Source organism: Cryptomeria japonica, chromosome 7, assembly GCF_030272615.1.
Source record: "Cryptomeria japonica chromosome 7, Sugi_1.0, whole genome shotgun sequence".
Taxonomy (NCBI): domain Eukaryota; kingdom Viridiplantae; phylum Streptophyta; class Pinopsida; order Cupressales; family Cupressaceae; genus Cryptomeria; species Cryptomeria japonica.
This window is the reverse complement of record NC_081411.1, coordinates 559,700,010-559,717,056: the sequence shown is the minus strand read 5'-3', so window position 1 is coordinate 559,717,056 and position 17,047 is coordinate 559,700,010. Positions and strand designations below refer to the sequence as shown.

The 17,047-nt window shown below is 40.2% G+C and overlaps 1 protein-coding gene across 1 annotated transcript in view; it reads right to left on the bottom strand.

The window, feature by feature from the left end:
* Positions 1 to 400: 400 nt before the first annotated feature.
* The window catches only part of LOC131031136 (putative RNA polymerase II subunit B1 CTD phosphatase RPAP2 homolog), an 84,488-nt gene continuing 67,841 nt past the window's right edge, over positions 401 to 17,047 (bottom strand). Inside the window, exon 6 of the mRNA XM_057962175.2 lies at positions 401 to 835. Within this exon, the coding sequence (XP_057818158.2) occupies positions 731 to 835 (105 nt within the window). The 3' untranslated portion in view covers positions 401 to 730. The remainder of the gene's footprint in view (positions 836 to 17,047) is intronic.

Here is a 17,047-nt window from a genome sequence, read left to right as displayed (position 1 = left end):
TAAATAAAATAGAACCCACTTCTCAAAAGAAGGTTTCCCACTAACTTGTTTGAATTAAACTGCGTCATCATCACTATATTTTTGGATTAAATATTAGTTGACAGCAAGTAGGAAGGTCTCGTAACTGACTGGTGATTTGCTGGATTTTATCCTTTCCAATTGACTTGTAAATGAAATTTCATCCAACACAGCTATACTGTACAATGTACAGAAAGTACATGCATTCCCAATATTAACAAGTTCACTGAATTCTTGCCACTCGATGTTTTGCCAGAACAACGAATATGGGGATATCATAAAACTTTCATCATTTGTTTGTTTACAAAAAATATCCCATATAAAGAGGCACTTAGCCTTATTATTGTTTCTTTATATTATCCGCCTGTGATTAAAGTGTAAGTAACGAAACAAAGAAAAGTCAAAGGCTCATATTTACTAAGACGACTATAAAAACAACAGAAAAATATTCAACAATTTCAAAAGAGTGCAATCATCCCAATACGCACTATTTCAACATAACAAGAGTGCATTCCTGAGTTGCAACCAATTTACAAATATTTACAATTTTTCTGTAATCTATATTCTCTGATGATAATATTTCCAATAGCCCTAGTCCCTCACATTTACCTATTTTTTTCCAACTAAAACATTTAACAAAGGCCATGTAATTCTTATGATGGCATTCATTTGCTCATGAAAATGGTAAAATTATTGAGCTCAACAGACGTATCTAGCCACCACTCTGAGAGGAAAATTGAGGATTGCGACCAAGTGGTAGCAGAAGCTCTTTTATGGCCTCATATTCCTCATATGAAAATTCAGCAGCATTAAGAACCTGAATATTTGACATCACGAGAATCTTCAGTTACTTCATCAAACTTCAAACATAATGGAATTTATTTAACTAAAATAAATATCAACTTTTATATTTCCAATCTGCTAATGCAAAGTTCGCAAGAACTACTCAGTATGGCAAAGAAAGCTTATTTGTTTACATAAAGAACATTGTAGAGCAGATAAAGTAGTTCCATGGTAAGGAGATAGATTTTTTAATACATAATCATAGGTTTCGCTTCGAACTGTTGTTCCATGTTTTTTCTATGAGGGTGATACAAGTCCTCTGTGCTTAAAAATATAGAAATAATATTTTACACGGGGTCCAATATGAAGAGGCACTTAGCCTTATTAATGTCAAACTATTGAATTCAATATCCATAATGAGGAATAAAGACAATTATTTTCTAACTTGAGCTCATTGACCAAAGCTTCAAGAATATATGGGGGCTAAGAGGCAACCATGTTTTATTAAAATGTTCTTTCAGAGATTTTTGAACTAAGGAGAGATGCAAATAACACTAAAACTCAAGTAACACTATCAAGCATTGTGAATGATATCCTTGGGCATGGAGATATGGTTGAAAAGTCAACAAATGTATCTTGGCCAAAAGCCCATCTTATTTACCTACCTTAAATATGCATGCATTCAGGATTGGAATAACAAATTCAACAGGGCAGCATGACCAGAAGAAATGTTAGACGTGTGTCTGTCTAATGCAGTACCTAATTTGGTTTTTAGACTAGGAAGCCCAAGCTCAGGGAAAGGCAAAGCAACAATCTGCCTATACAAGGGACAGGACAAGCTTGCCACTTCTATGTTCCTGAAACCTTGCAAACCTTAATATCAACGATTATGCTAGTTTCTAACTAGCTCCCTAAACCACAGAGAACCCAATAACTTTCATTGATTAACTTCTATGGTATTTTTTCTCCATATAACTTATGCATCAATATTTTTGATGATGATGATGACTCCATTCTGCTATAAGCAATCCAGATTGTTTTTAACTTCATTGTACAATGTATCGTTGGAGATGCTCTTGACTTTATTTCTTATTTTCCACGGCCTTTAACTCTCCAAGAGTGAAAAAGCCATCCTTGTGATTGTCCTTGTTTCTGCCAAGATAATCTTCTAATATCTTATAAACCAGGAAGCAAGAACCATACCAATATATCCAAAAACAGCAATATTCTACAGCTGATTAGGAAAGATTGCAGTGAGAAAAAGACATGTACAGATCAGTCTCTAAATAATTTACTTTCATTGGGTGACAATGTACAGAATAAAAACAATAAATTGCAAAATATGGAAAACAAGTTAGCAGTGCTGGAAGTAAGCCTAAACTGGCTTGAGGCAGAAGAGGAGAAGAAAATTCAATCAGAGTCAAAAGAAGAAAAAGAATTGGCACCAGTTCTTCCAATGTTTGCAGCCTTGAAGAACAAGAATCAAAAGCTGGATAAGAAACTGAAGACAGCATCTTCAGACTTACCATATACCATGATGGTAGGAGCAAGTATCCCTGTTCAGCCATGGTATTTGGATATTGATAACGAACTGGATCCTGTGGAACATAAATGGTCATGATGTAATACCTTTTCCACAATCCAAAATGTCTGTATACTAACTGAAGAACAAGGTGCTATCCTTGCAGTGCAGTATCTATGGGGAATTACAGCACAGTGATGGCATGACAAAACTCTTAATGAGAAAAATGCCCAGGTCTATTTTACTCCTAATTCCATAAAGCCTCTCACACAGTTATTGATAGATGAGTTTTGTCCTCCAGCTGCCAACAAAGATGCTACAAATATAAAGACCTTTGTCAAATGAAACTTTGTAATTTGGCCCAATTTGAAGAATGCTTCAAGTGCTTTAGAAAGTTCTGTTATAGATCAAAATGTGCAAGAAACATTTTGACAAAAAAAAAATTTAGGTCTTCCATATGGGATATTGTTGACGTGTATTTTGTACACGATCATACACAGAATAAAATACCATTAGGCATCTTATCCTCTCTTGAGAAAATAGTCTCTAACTGCTGAAGATCTGCAAAAAGGATCAGTTAGGTGGACTCCAAGGTTCTTTTAGTGGGGTCTCCACGTGTGGACAAGCTTTTTTAGTGGTATGATGTGATTTGCTGTTTCCTTCAAGGCTTCTTACGGATTCAATAGTTCGAAGGTTTTACTAATCTAAAAGGAACTTTCAAAAAAAGGAAAAAGGACAGGGTTTGAGTAAATCTAATCTAGTCTAATCCTATGAACGACTTAGCATGAATGAGATTTGGCAAGACTCAACCAATTTCAATTTTGCCATAAGATAACAACTCAACTGAAATTAGTGCGATCTTCTAAGGTAATAATGATGTTCAATGCATCAAAGACCAAGGACACTACTACGAAGGTACATATCCTAGATACGAAAATGCTTGAAGGTTAAGGACTCAAGGTGTTCTCCAGTCGACCACGCAAGGCGTTCCTACAATCAGCAAGAAGCTAGTGGTTTGGATTGCGAATCCTACCAAATATCAAATCTCACACTTAGTCTTTCAAATTAACAAACTACTTTGATTGAGCGTGATTCAAGTACATCCAACAACCATGAAGATAACTCAAGAAACTTGCAACAAAACACCATAACTTCAATATTTTATTGATTTCCAAGTCATCATATACAACAATTGCTTGAACTTCTCTCTTCAAGACTCAATCTTGCTACAACATAAAAATTGCTTACAACTCTATTCTCTATTTCTCTATTGACTATTCTGTTATAAATGAAATGAAAAATGGGGGTATAAATAGCATCCCCAGTTACAATGAAAGGTCCAGATTGAAAGTAAATCAATGGACAAGATCATGACACCTAAACCCTAATTAGGGTTTGTTACAAATGACCTCCTTTTTACTGAACAACATTAAATACATAGCCAAATATTAAATTTGGCACAAAAATCTAGGAGGTATCAGCCAATGAGAATTAAGATGTCATGTCATCTGTAACAACCTTTCATCTAGAATCTTATTCCCCTTCCAATTCTCTTTCTTAGCATATGCAATGAATTTTGTCACAATTCCTTCGATTTCTGTGCTTGGAATCTCGGGAAGATTCTTGATACTCTCTTCTAAGTGGATAACCTGATCAAATGCATCTAGAAGAGCTGTGTCCCAAGTAGGTTCAAGTTCCTTAGTTCTATCAATTAGGAGCATGGTGGCATACATCTGATCATACTGCTCATCTGTAACATCTGCGTCCTTGCGAAAGATGATCTTGATTCTATCTTCAAATTCTTGTAAATCCACATCTGTCTCGACCTCGATCCTTCTGCCAAGAATGGTACGAAGTACCTCAAATACTCTGTCCTGGATCGGATTGATCACCTCCTCAACTTGACCACATCTAATACTGATGTCCTCAAAGAGAACACTCTTTATATGGAGTAAGGTTGACCACTGAAACAAACTGTGAGAATCGCCCTCCAAGATCTTCTCTTGTGCTAAAATTCTTCTGGATGTATGTCTTATAACTTTCAAGACAGGAATGACAACGTCCTTGGTATGGGCAAATGCATCTACTGTTGCCATCAGTCTGTGGATTATCTCAAGGACTTGGTTAGCCTGATGGGTGATCTTCGACATCCTTGTAATAAACTCAATGGCCACCGTGTGAGATCTATCCATCCAATTACATGTACGCTGGACCATATTCCTAAATCTCTCTGCTTCATTGATTGATTGAAGGGGCAATGCCTGCAATGGTGATCTAACTGGATCCTGACGTCCCAAAGGTTCATTGATGTGACTGAAATATGTTCTCCATGCACCGACCTCTTTCTCAAGCTTTCTATTCTTCTCTACTTCTTCTCTAAATTTATCCTTCAATGCCTCAAATGTGTCGGTGGCATCATCTAAAGTCTGCTCTGCTGTGGATGGTCCTAACTCAATAGTCTGTATATGATAGTCTTCTGCTAGGATCTCACCCTCATATTTGTCTGCCGCCGGTGTAGCTATCTGCAGTTTTCTAGATCCAGTCTCATCTCGAATCATCTTGGACATCTTTGTAGCCTTCTTCTTCTCTGTTGTCATATGTGAGCGTCCAACAAGGCTCTCTAGATCGATTGCACTGTCCTCGTCCTCAATTACGATCACCTTAGTCAATCTTTCCTTCAACCAATCTGGGATATTTGATCTTGTCTCTTGAACTTGAATTTCTTTGTGTACTACTTCTTCTTGTCTGGGAGGAGATGTTACTTCATTATTTTCTTCTAAATCATAGTCTTGGAGAGATCCATCGGATGAAACATGCTGTGCCTGTTCTTCCTCCTGCCTGTCATTCTGTACCATCGATTCCATGGATTCTTCCACTCGAACTGTTCTATCTTCTGGCCTGGAAGAAGTACCTAGTGTTTGATCTTTGTTAGCACCTTGCTTTTTCTTGGAAGGCTCTTTCTTTTCTGATCTTTCCTTTCTCTTTGAACCTCTCGAATGGAGATTGCCCTCACTGGCACATCGAAGGTTACCTTCACCTGAATTCCTAGGATTAGGATTGCCTTCACTAACGCTGGCTCCTCCTTCGGCTGGCTTTTCTTCCAAAGTAAAAGACATGGCTATGCCTTGTTCTCTCAACTTCTGATGTTGAATGTCTACCCATCTACGAGTACAAGACAAGACTGGTGCCATCAATTCATCTAAATCCACGGCCTCGGGCTCATTCCAATTCAAACTTATTGTTTTGCTTTCTCTATCATATGAAGATTGGATGTGCCTGCCGTTGTCCTGAGCTTGGTCGGCTACTCTGTAAATCTTACATTTCCTGATGAAATCCAGAGGCAATCTAGAATGTATCTTTCGTTTCACTTCAAGATCATCTAGGAGATTCATCATAAAATCTTCCATTTGGTATTCATGTCTAAATCTTCTACCGACTGTCTCTTCTAAATGTCCATGAGGATCAAAACTATTCCTCCAAGCAAAAGATGAAAAAGGATACAAGGCTAACTCCCTCTCTGCGTCATCCATGGCTGAGACATTGGGACATACCTCAACTGAATTACCCAAAATAATAGGTACCTGAACTCCATTCTGATGTCTGTGTCTGAATGCCTTCACATATGCTGCCAACTGCCTTGTTACTTCAAGTAACACAATCCTGTCTGTCGGGTACCTTGGCAACATGTATGGAGGTAAAGGACATCCATGCACTCTAATGTAAGTGAACTTGGGAAACTGAATGAACCAAGCACCGTACCTCTTGATTAACTCCTGGGCATCCTGAGATAATCTGTTGTGAATCCCTCCTTGCAACGTCCTTGTGATGTTCATCGTGAAAGTATCATTGATTAACTTGTAGTTCTTCCCTGGTGGATGATGCAAGTAGGTATAGGATTCACAAACTCTGACCTTGCCGGGTCCTCTTCCAATCACTCCTCTGTGAGGTAGTCCTGCGTACTCAACGCTCCTGGTTAAGGCATAAATGACGTATGAACTCATGTGGAAGGACTTAGTAGCCCTGAGTCTTCTCAACTGTACGTCTAAGTGATGGCTAATTATCCTAGCCCAATGTATTGTACCCTTCCCTTGAACAATCACCTGGATGAAATAAAACATCCATTTCTCAAAATAGAAGGCATGAGGTGCTCCTGTAACTCTGTTGAGCATGGTGATCAAATCTCTGTACTCCTCTTGGAAATCGATCCGGTGTGGTGTGTTCGGTACTTTGCTCAGACGGGGACGACTCTTGAGTAGCCAGTTCTTGTTGATTATGCTTAGACAAGCATCTGGATCATCATCGTACACTGATCTAGCTCCTTCAATGCTCTTGTATATCATGTCCCTGTGCTCTGGAAGATGGAAGGCTTCACTTATGGCCTCCTCTGAAAGGTACGCCAAAATGTTTCCCTCATTGGACACAATGGTCCTGGACTGTGGATTGTAATGACGGGCACACTCGATCATCAACTCGTGACACTGAATGGCTGGAGGAAAACCGGCCGCCTTAATGATGCCACTTTCTATTATTCTCCGGGCAACAGGTGATGGCTTGCCGATGTAAGGGACCTCTCGGAACTTCTTCGTGCTAAAGTTCCCCAAGTTTGTATCTCCAATGTTGCTCCACTTGGACACGATCTTGGTCTCCACTTCTTCAGTCTTCTGATCTTCTTTCATGAGAGCCGAGCGACTGGTGGATGCTCCCGCCTTTGGGGTCGCCATACCTACACAACATTTCATTATAAGAAATAGATTTTGCAATAAATAACGTAGATAAGAGAGATAGATTTTAGGAAACCTCATGATAAGTCCCTAGAGTTATCATTTCCTAAAATACAACGATTGAGCTAAGAGATTTAAAATTCAAAATTTGAAATATGACGATGAATGAATAAAACAATAATAATTAAATCGCCATACCTCGACAGAGAGCTAACTCTAGAATGCAAAAACAAAATTTGCCTAGGCAAAATTGAGGTATAAATAATCTTCAATATGATCCCCTCAAGATTGACTTCGCCACCTCTGGATAGAATGTGATCTTCACTTATCGCCTTGGACGTGGTCTCAAATGGATCTTCAAATTCGCACAAATAAATCTCCAAGTCTTTAGCAAATTCGCCTTAGGCGTGATCTTCAAATTCGCACCACCTTTGGTTTGGAATCGCACCACCTTTGATAGCTAAGCGCGCCACCCTTGGATGAATGAAACTCGCACCACCTTGGATAATATTCGCACTATCTTTAAACACACTTAACACTTTCCTTTGTCTTCCTTGATTCGCATGTAGAGAGGTGAAATAATGATGTGAAAATAATAGTTTTCACCCCCCTATATATATAGCGCTCTCATCGATTTATCTCTTTGGCCGACTTGATGAAATATAACAATTTCAAACGATTTTTAAATGATTTGCAATGACATAACAAGGCCGACTTCCATATATGAGCGCTCAAATCGATTTTTTTTATTAATTAATTAATTAATTACTAATGCCTTGCGTTTTTTAATTGCAAATTTCGATTTTTTAAATAAGGCAAAAATAACTAATAAATGTTTAACGCCACATTAAATGCCAATAAAAAATGGATTTTCAATTTTTTAAATTGATTTAGCATTTAAAGAAAATTCAAATTATTTAATTTGGCGCCAAAAAATATGTAAATAGAGGGACGTACCTCATCGCTCTGGTCCCTTGGAGAGGGACAGGAGCGATTCACCATCTTTGGCATGATTCTTGCGTTTTCAACGTTCAACTCCTTCATTTTCACGTCCCAAATCGATCATCTGGTGGTCCTTCGAATTTGAATGCCTCTCTTGTGCGAGCAAGTGCGTCCCATGACCATTATCGCCCTGGTCCCTTGGAGAGGGACAGGAGCGATCTCCATGTTTTTGCGTTCACCTTGCATTTTTGACCTTCGATCCTTCATTGTGATGTTTTCCAAACGCCGCCCTTTGTCTTGCTTAACCTCGCCTTGTTTCGATTTTGGAGGAATATGAGCGTTTTTGATAGGATCGCCCTGGTCCTTGTCCAAAGGACAGGAGCGATGTGAGGCTTTTACATTATTTGGCGATGTTTGGACGTTCAACACTTTTGCAAATTATCTTCAAACGATGCCTTGGACCATATGCTATCTTAAGACGTCTTGACTTAGCTTGATCTTGAAGCAAAACAAGGAATCCAAAGCAAATCGCCCTGGTCCCTTGGAGAGGGACAGGAGCGATATAGTCTCCATGCTCAAAATAATGATCATTTCACGTTCAAAACTCTTGTTTATCATCTTGTTGTCGTACCATGGACCCTCTAAAATATTGCAACGTCTTGTCCTTACGTAAATTTTGCATGAAATGGCCAATGCATCTAACATCGCCCTGGTCCCTTCCTGAGGGACAGGAGCGATCTATGTTATAGGGTGTCAATTTCTTCATTTTAACGTCCTTTAAGTGTTTACGCATGATGAAAGCGCCTTGAAATGTCCTCGCCACCTTTTGTCCTGGCTTGGATCGGTCTTGAACCTTGGAGGGACGACCTTGAACTTGAGAGGGACGTATCTTCACCATTGTATCGCCCTGGTCCCTTGGAGAGGGACAGGAGCGATTTTTTCCTTGTGGCTTTCATCTTACTTTGCCATGCTCTGAGTTTATATCCAACGGATTCGTCCTTCTTCACTCTATCCACCCATGCCTTGTCATTGTTTGGAATTTTGCAAAAAGAGGTAATTATATCAAAAATCGCTCTGGTCCCTTCCTGAGGGACAGGAGCGAACTAGGCATTTAGCACTGTTATGGGCGTCCCAAAAATCTTCAATTTATATTCAATGCGTTCATCTCATGTTTTCCCTTGTTTTTGAACGTAAACTTGCCTTGACCCTTGTCTGGATTTTGCAAAATGGAGGAAATCGCTCTGGTCCCTGGGAGAGGGACGAGAGCTACAAGGTACCTCGCCCTGGTCCCTTGGAGAGGGACAGGAGCGATTTAGTCAATATAGGTCATTTTCCTTCATTTTTTGCATCTCAAATTATATTCATTTGGCAAAGTATCTTCCTTCGGACGTCCTCCAATTGCTGAGTTATCAAAATCTTGCATGGACATGGCGAAATTTGAATTGTAGCTCCGGTCCTTCACTGAGGGACAGGAGCGATTTTCCTCCTGGAGGCCTTTCTGTGCTCATGAAAATCTCCAATTTATATTCAAATGAAAGATCTTGTCGTTCTCTATCACTTCAAACGTAAAATTCGTCTGGACTCTGCAAGGACAATGAGATATTTGGAAATGAGCTCCCGTCCTTCACTGAGGGACAGGAGCGATTTTGCTCCTACAGGCCAAAATAACAAGATTTTTCACATTTTAACACTTCACGAGGCGAAAACAAATCAATTCCAATGCCCAGGATCAAACTTCAAAAAAGTCAAAATTTGGTCAAAATATTCAATCAGACAAAAATTCACATTGACGGTCATCATTTAGACAAGTTTAAGCTCTGCATGAACATTCCAATTGAAAATTAGACCATTTTGGCGAATTTATTGCATTCAAAATTTGCATTCTAGAAAAGAAAGCTCAAAAGCTCTCAAAAATGACTGGATTTTGGCTTGAAAAGGCAAAATTTAAAACCCTAAGGCTTGGCCCTAAATCCAGACAACTAACTAACTAACAAAACCCTAAAAACGAAAGCGAAAACGAACAAAAACAAGCAAAAAGAGGGGGTCCCCATTTGCGATGGGGCGATGTGTGAAATGGTCACAACATCTGGCGACACCACTGAGAAATGTTGCAAAACATTTGGGAATCAATCTTTCTAAAGGAAGACTCAGAAAACCTCCCTCAACAAAACCAGGAGTTAAGAAACACTTACAAGAAGAGACCATCATATTGAGACAAAGTATCAAGTCCACAGTTACCCATGTGTGTGCAAATGCGTTAATTCCCCTCAACAAGACAATCATGATCTCCAGGTTCCCCTGTGATAAGCTACATGGTTCGTCTAAACTCCAAAAGCATCCTGGATAGAGCCTCGCTGCCAGTCAGACGTCTATAGTCCCGACGAGGTTATCGCCACAAGCTCACGAATATTGCTCCATTGCCAGTCAGGCGTCTATAGCCCCGATGGAGTTACTCGCATATTCCCTTTAGCCAATTTGATATTTCCTCTTAGCTCATTTCTTTTCTTTTGATTTTTCTCATTTTTCATCTTTTCTTTTGATACTGCTTTTTAGTTCTGTCAATTCTTTGGCTCGTGAGTAGTGAAACTCACTAGGGTTTGAGGATTGCGGTGGCGCTGAAGCTAGACTTTAGATTTTTCACTGATCACAGCTTCGCCTGTAAACCATAACGACTCGGAGATTATAAGTATATGAAAATATAATAACTGAAGGACAAAATACGTGAGTTCAATAAGCTAACCTACTTCAATGCAAATACGTCCTGACTCAAAGCTTCATTAAAAGAAACTCCCTTAGTAATTCCAAAAGACCTCATGATTTTCCAAATGCATCTAACAATCCAGCAGGAAGTCAGAGCGTAATATAACAAAATCACCCAATGTCAAATGGATACCCCTCAGGACAAAACAACTAACCTAAAAACAAAAACACCTAAACTAAGAACGCAAAACAAGAGGCAAACCCACGCGAGAAAAACAAACAAACGGAAAACGACGAAAGCAAACTAAACTAGCTATGTACAAGGGAAGGCCTTGGCATTTTAGGATTGGAAATAGTGTTTGAGATATCTCCCATTGACAGGCAACGGAATGTCCTCTCCAGTTAAAGTCTGCAACCTAAATGCATTTTCTCCCAATATCTCTGAAATTTGATAAGGACCTTTCCAAAGCTTATCAAACTTATCATGTTCTCCTCTTTTCTCATGCGCTTTGTCCCAATACAGGACGAGATCCGAAATTCGGAACGCCTTGACTCTTGCTTGTCGATCAAACCATCTCTTCACCACTCCTTGGTGTTTAGCAAAGTTATCCAGTGCTTGATCTCTTTTCTCTTCTAGGTTCATCAACTGTGTCAATCTGGCCTGCACTGCATCAGTGTCTTCCATGTACTCCTGAATGAATCTCAAGGTTGGAATCCTGAGTTGCATGGGGAAGACTGGGTCCTGACCATAGACTAGAAAATAAGGCGAAATGCCTAATGCGTTCTTTGTTCTGATTCTGTCTGCCCATAAAGCAAATCTCAACTGGGTATGCCATTCTCTGGGGCTTCTCTCTATTAATTTCTTGATAACACTGAGCAAATTTTTGTTTGTAGATTCTGCTAATCCATTACCCTGAGGATAATAGTTTGATGAAAACTTGAGGGTTATCCCGTACTCAAAAGCCCAATTTGAGAATCTCAATGATGTGAATGCCGATCCATTGTCGCAAACCAACGCATAGGGACATCCAAACCTTGTGATTATGTTCTCCTCTAGAAATTTGATTACAACTTCAGTAGAACAAACCTTAAGTGCCTGTGCCTCTGACCATCTGGTACAATAATCTGTAGCTGTAATGATGTACTTGTGTTGCGCTGAGGATGCGGGGTTGATAACACCAATAAAGTCCATTCCCCATTTCGCAAATGGTCTGGCTTCAATCACGGGATTCAGTGGCATGGCAGGATTTCTCTCTCTTATAGCTGCGACTTGACATGTGTGGCAAGTCTTAATGTGATTGAATGTATCTTTAAAAAGCGTAGGCCAGTAATATCCTGCTCTTAGGATCTGGTGAGCTGTGGCGAGGTTGGCTCCATGTCCGGTTCCAAACTTGGAATGGAAATGTTCAATTATCTGCTTTGCTTCGTCTTTGCCAACACACCTCAGGTATACTCCTTCATAATTTTTCCGGTATAGAACAGATCCTTGAAGCACGTAATGTTGACACTTTAACCTTAATGCTCTCTTTTGTGTAGGTGTCATCTGAGCAGGACATCTGTGATTAAGCAAATATGTCACAATGTCTTTGTACCATTCATCAGGTGTGACATCTTCTAATTCATAAATTTGTTGGACTAATCCTGGCCCATCTATCGCTAATGTCTGTGCCAAAGCTTGTCCTCGGACAAGTTTCATGGGTTGTATCTCAATATCAAATTCTTGGATGATGGCGACCCACTTTCCTCTTCTCTCTCCTAATTCATTTTGCATGAGAAGAGTCTTGACTGCCGCATCAGGCACTATTGCATAAATCTTGGCTCTCAGGAGGTAATGTCTGAATTTTTTAACTGCCTTCACTAATGCGTATGCTTGCTTTTCAACATTTGGATACCTCAATTCTGCATCTTTCAACGGGGTGCTCATGAAAGCAATGGGATTTTCATCCCTCTCTTCACTTCTTTGGGTGAGAATGGCGGCACAAGTGTATTCGGAAGCGAAGGAATATAAATAAAATGGTTTGAGATAATCAGGACTAATCAAAACTGGTGCTTCCATGATGGCGGCCTTTATTTCTTCAAATGCTCTTCTGGCTTGTGGAGTCCACTCGACCTTTGCATCTTTCTTTAACATTTCATTCAATGGCCTGACAATCTCGGCAAATCCGGTAATGAATTTTCGGACGAAGTTGATTTTGCCGAAAAATGATTTGAGCTCTTTCTTACTTGCTGGCAAATTGATAGTAGATATGGCCTTCACCCTTTCAGGATCAATAGATATTCCTTTCTCTGAAATGACATGTCCTAAAAGCTTTCCTTCTGTGACTCCAAATATGCATTTCTTTGGATTAAGGGAGACACCGTATCTTCTACATCTCTGGAAGACTCTTCTCAAATCGTCCACATGATCTTCTCTCTGTCTAGAGAAAACTGTGATATCATCCATATATATAATAATGCTTTTACCAATTAAATCTCTGAAAGCGATATCCATAGCTCTCTGGAATGTGGCTCCGGCGTTTATGAGTCCAAAAGGCATTCTCTTATAAGCAAATGTCCCCCATTTGGTGGTGAAAGCAGTCTTTATTCGATCTTCAGGTTCGACTAGGACTTGATTGTATCCTGAATATCCGTCTAGGAAGGACATCATCTGTGATCCATTGACGATCTGCAGTACTTCATCTAATGATGGGAGCGGATAGTTATCTTTCTCTGATGCTCTGTTGAGATTTCTAAAATCAACACACAATCTGATCTCTCCATTTTTCTTTCTAACAGGTACCAGGTTGGCGACCCACGTCGAGTGTCTTACTGGGAAGATGATTTTAGCAGTGAGTAACTTCTTCACTTCTTGGTATATCAATGGTTCCAGCAAAGGATTGACGGGTCTCTGTCTTTGCCTGAACGGTTTGCTTCCTAGCTTCAACGGGATTGTGTGAGTGATAATCGCAGTGTCGTAGGTCTTGAGATCTTCATAGCTCCATGCAATGACATCTGGGAAGTCCCTCATGTTCTTTAGGATTCCATCCTTTTCAATTGCTGTGCAAGACTTTCCAATGAAAACATTCTTAACTTGTGTCTCGTCACCTAGATTGATCGCGTCGCACATATTGCCTTCTACACTGTGATTCTTCTTTTCTTTCAACTTGTCAGGATCAAAAATCCTTTCTAATTCGACCATTCCTTTCGGAATAGTGTTTGTTTTTAAGTTCAGGACTCCTTCGGCATCGAACTCAGCTTCACCCACTTCATCTTCATCTATGATCTGTGTTAAGAAGACGTCCGTGCTGGTTAGGAAGTCTAGAATGTGCTTGTCATCTTCGAAAACTTGGAAATTGGTGATGTTATCTGGGACTGAAGGAACTGATATCAACTCGATGGTAAACTTCTTTAATCCTTCCATTGCTAATGGAATCAATGAGCTCGCGGCCTGTGCAAGTGAATTGGCCACTTGATTCTGATGTCTATAAATTGAATTGATATTGAAAGCATCAAAACTTTCAATTAGATCCCAGACTCGATTTCTATACTTGGTTAGCCTTTTGTCATGGCAGACATATTGCTTCCTGATTTGTCTTATGGCGATTTCTGAGTCTCCATATACTTGCAGTATCTTTGCCCCCTTTTGGATGGCTAACAGTAATCCATGAACCAAAGATTCATATTCTGCTACGTTGTTGGTGCAAGGGAACTGTAATCTGTGAGCGGCAAGGTATGTTTCTCCTTTAGGACTAATTAATTCATATCCGGCTCCGGATCCTTGTTTGGACTTAGATCCGTCGAACCTTAGTGTCCATATCTGATTTTCTTGATTGTCTGTTTCTGGACTTTCATGACTTTCATCTGTTGTATCGGACGAAACTTCATCTTCCACAGAACTTTCGGTGTCTGTATAGCTTTCATTCTCTGAGTCTTGAATTTCTTCTATAGTTGGTGTCTGTGGGACCCTTTTGTATACTTGTTCCACTGCAGTCTGGCATAAAGCACAAGATAATTCTGAGTGGACGGCATTGTGAATTCTACACCAATTCGGAAGGAGCAACTCTCGAACGGATGCTATATTGCCAAGTTGTACACTTTGCTGGATGTTTCTTTGTACAAATCTTCTGAAATTTTCAAACATCCCTTCGTCCTCTTGGTCGGATCCTTGATCGCTTTCAATGACGATCTCAGTTGACTCCATGACCTTTTGTTGGGTATTTTCATCTTGTATATCTTGTATCATTAAGATCTCCTCTACTTTGGGTTTATATGTTCCTAGGTCGGATTCTAAAAATAGGACTTCATTGTCCTCTCCATATTCAGTTATCATCAATCTCAACCTTGGGGTGCTATCAATTTTAATCTGGTTCGGGACTCCTCTCCATGGTAGCCACATGTGTGCGAAATCGGTTGATACATACCCATTCAATTTTCGGGACCAATCTCGACTCAGGAGCATTCCATATGAATCTGGAATATCCACTACTGATATATCTATAAAATTCTGGACTCTTGGGTCTGCGGCCAATTGCATGTGAATGTTGTTCAATTCTCCCATGACTGGAACTTCTGTCTTGTCAAGCTGAGTGACTTTTCTTTTGGTAGGTGCGGGAGTTATTCCCAGTCTTTGACAAACGGCTAAGGGCATGACATTGCTTGAGGCTCCGGAATCATAAGGCAATTGTGTAATAATTTTCCAAATATTCTGACTGATAGTAGGAACGGGGCCGGTTCGTCCTTTCCTTGAGAAGGCCCTGAATTTTCTTCACTTGGTCCTTGATGTTTAATTTGATTGATCTTTGAGTGATCTTCCTTTGCTGGGCTCTCCTCTTTTGAGTGACTGGCTTGGTTTGCAGATTTTCCTTTTTTAACCACATCTTTCTTGATTGTAACTTCCTTTTCGGGAAGAATCAAGTTAGTAGTGAGGTTTTCTTTGACTGTAGGCTGAGCTTTCTTGGTTTCGCCTCTTTTGAGTAATATTTTTCCTTCTAACATATCTTCCTTTTTAGCTGGGAAGGTTATAGTTTGAACCATGCACTCATTTTGCTCGGGTTGTTCTTGAGAATCGGCTTCCTCTTGAGTCACATTGATAGTGGCTTGAACATTTGACCTTGTTGCACTAGGTTCACTTAAACTATTGATCACTGCCTCTTTAATTTCAGACACTTTGAGCAACTCATAGAGTGGTAAACTTACCTTGACTTTCTTGAGTTCATCTAACACCATGGCGGTCAATCTTTTCATTTCATTTCCCGCAGGAGGTAAAATATTTCTTTGTCTGTATTCTTGAGTGTTTTGTGGATATTCAGGGACGTTACTAGCTTGGGGATCCGGCGGGGTTGAAAAATTGTTTGGAGGAATCGATGTTGTTAATGGTTCGGGATTTCTCTGATTCCTGTGATAAACTCTTTGGTTTGCACCTCCTGACGATTGGTGGAACACTTCCTTGATTCCTTCTACTAAAACACTGTCGTTCAATGGTGGGAAATAGTATTCTGAATCCTCTACAGGTCCATTTGCAGATGCTGGCGGAAACTGAGATCCTGGTGGCACCATTGGTCCATTGGCCGATTCTGGAGGAAATCTCCCATTTTGTACTGGACTAATTTCTTCTTGTGAAGATCTGCAGGTTTCAACGATCATGGCTTGACCATACTGCGTGGTTGGAACAATTTCGTACCCTGTGGTGGGAGGATTTTCAGGTGGATTGGTAGTACGCATCTCTTGTTGGAAAATGTCAGCCGCAATCTTGAACTCAGGACACTGCAACTCGGAATGTTGGTTCGTGTTGTGGAGTCTGCACCAACTAGACAAGGCTGCTTCGGCTAAAAACACTTTGCTCGAAGAGGGGTTCTCTTGACTTTGCGCGTTTGGTGGATTGTCCAAGGGCGTCACCACATTTCCATTGTTTGGAGCCGTGTTCCATGGTCTTCTTTGGAAACCTTGATTGTTATTTCCTTGATAATTGTTTCTGAATCCTTGATTATTATTGCCTTGGAAATTCTGGTTGTTCGCGTGTTGGCCGTGGTTGGCCCTCTGCATGCTCTGGAGTTGATTATTCTGGTTCCTCAGGTGGGTGACCTCAGTTGATAACTTCTTGACTTGCTCAATCAGCTCTTTCATTTCATCTTTCTCTTCTTGTGTCCTTGACGAATTTGTAGCATTTTGCAGGTACACAGGTTGAGCGGGTGGGGCTTGAGAAATTGGAGCTCCTGGGTGAAGGACCAACTGATTCGCTGGCTGTACGTTGGGATATGTCGCTTGCGGAATTGGATTCATGACTGGAGTTTGGTTGGCTAAAGCCGTGCCAACTGCTTGCATCTGGTTAGGTGCTGCGACGGATCCCATGTGTAGTAGTGGTCCAGTGATGTTTTGTCCCATG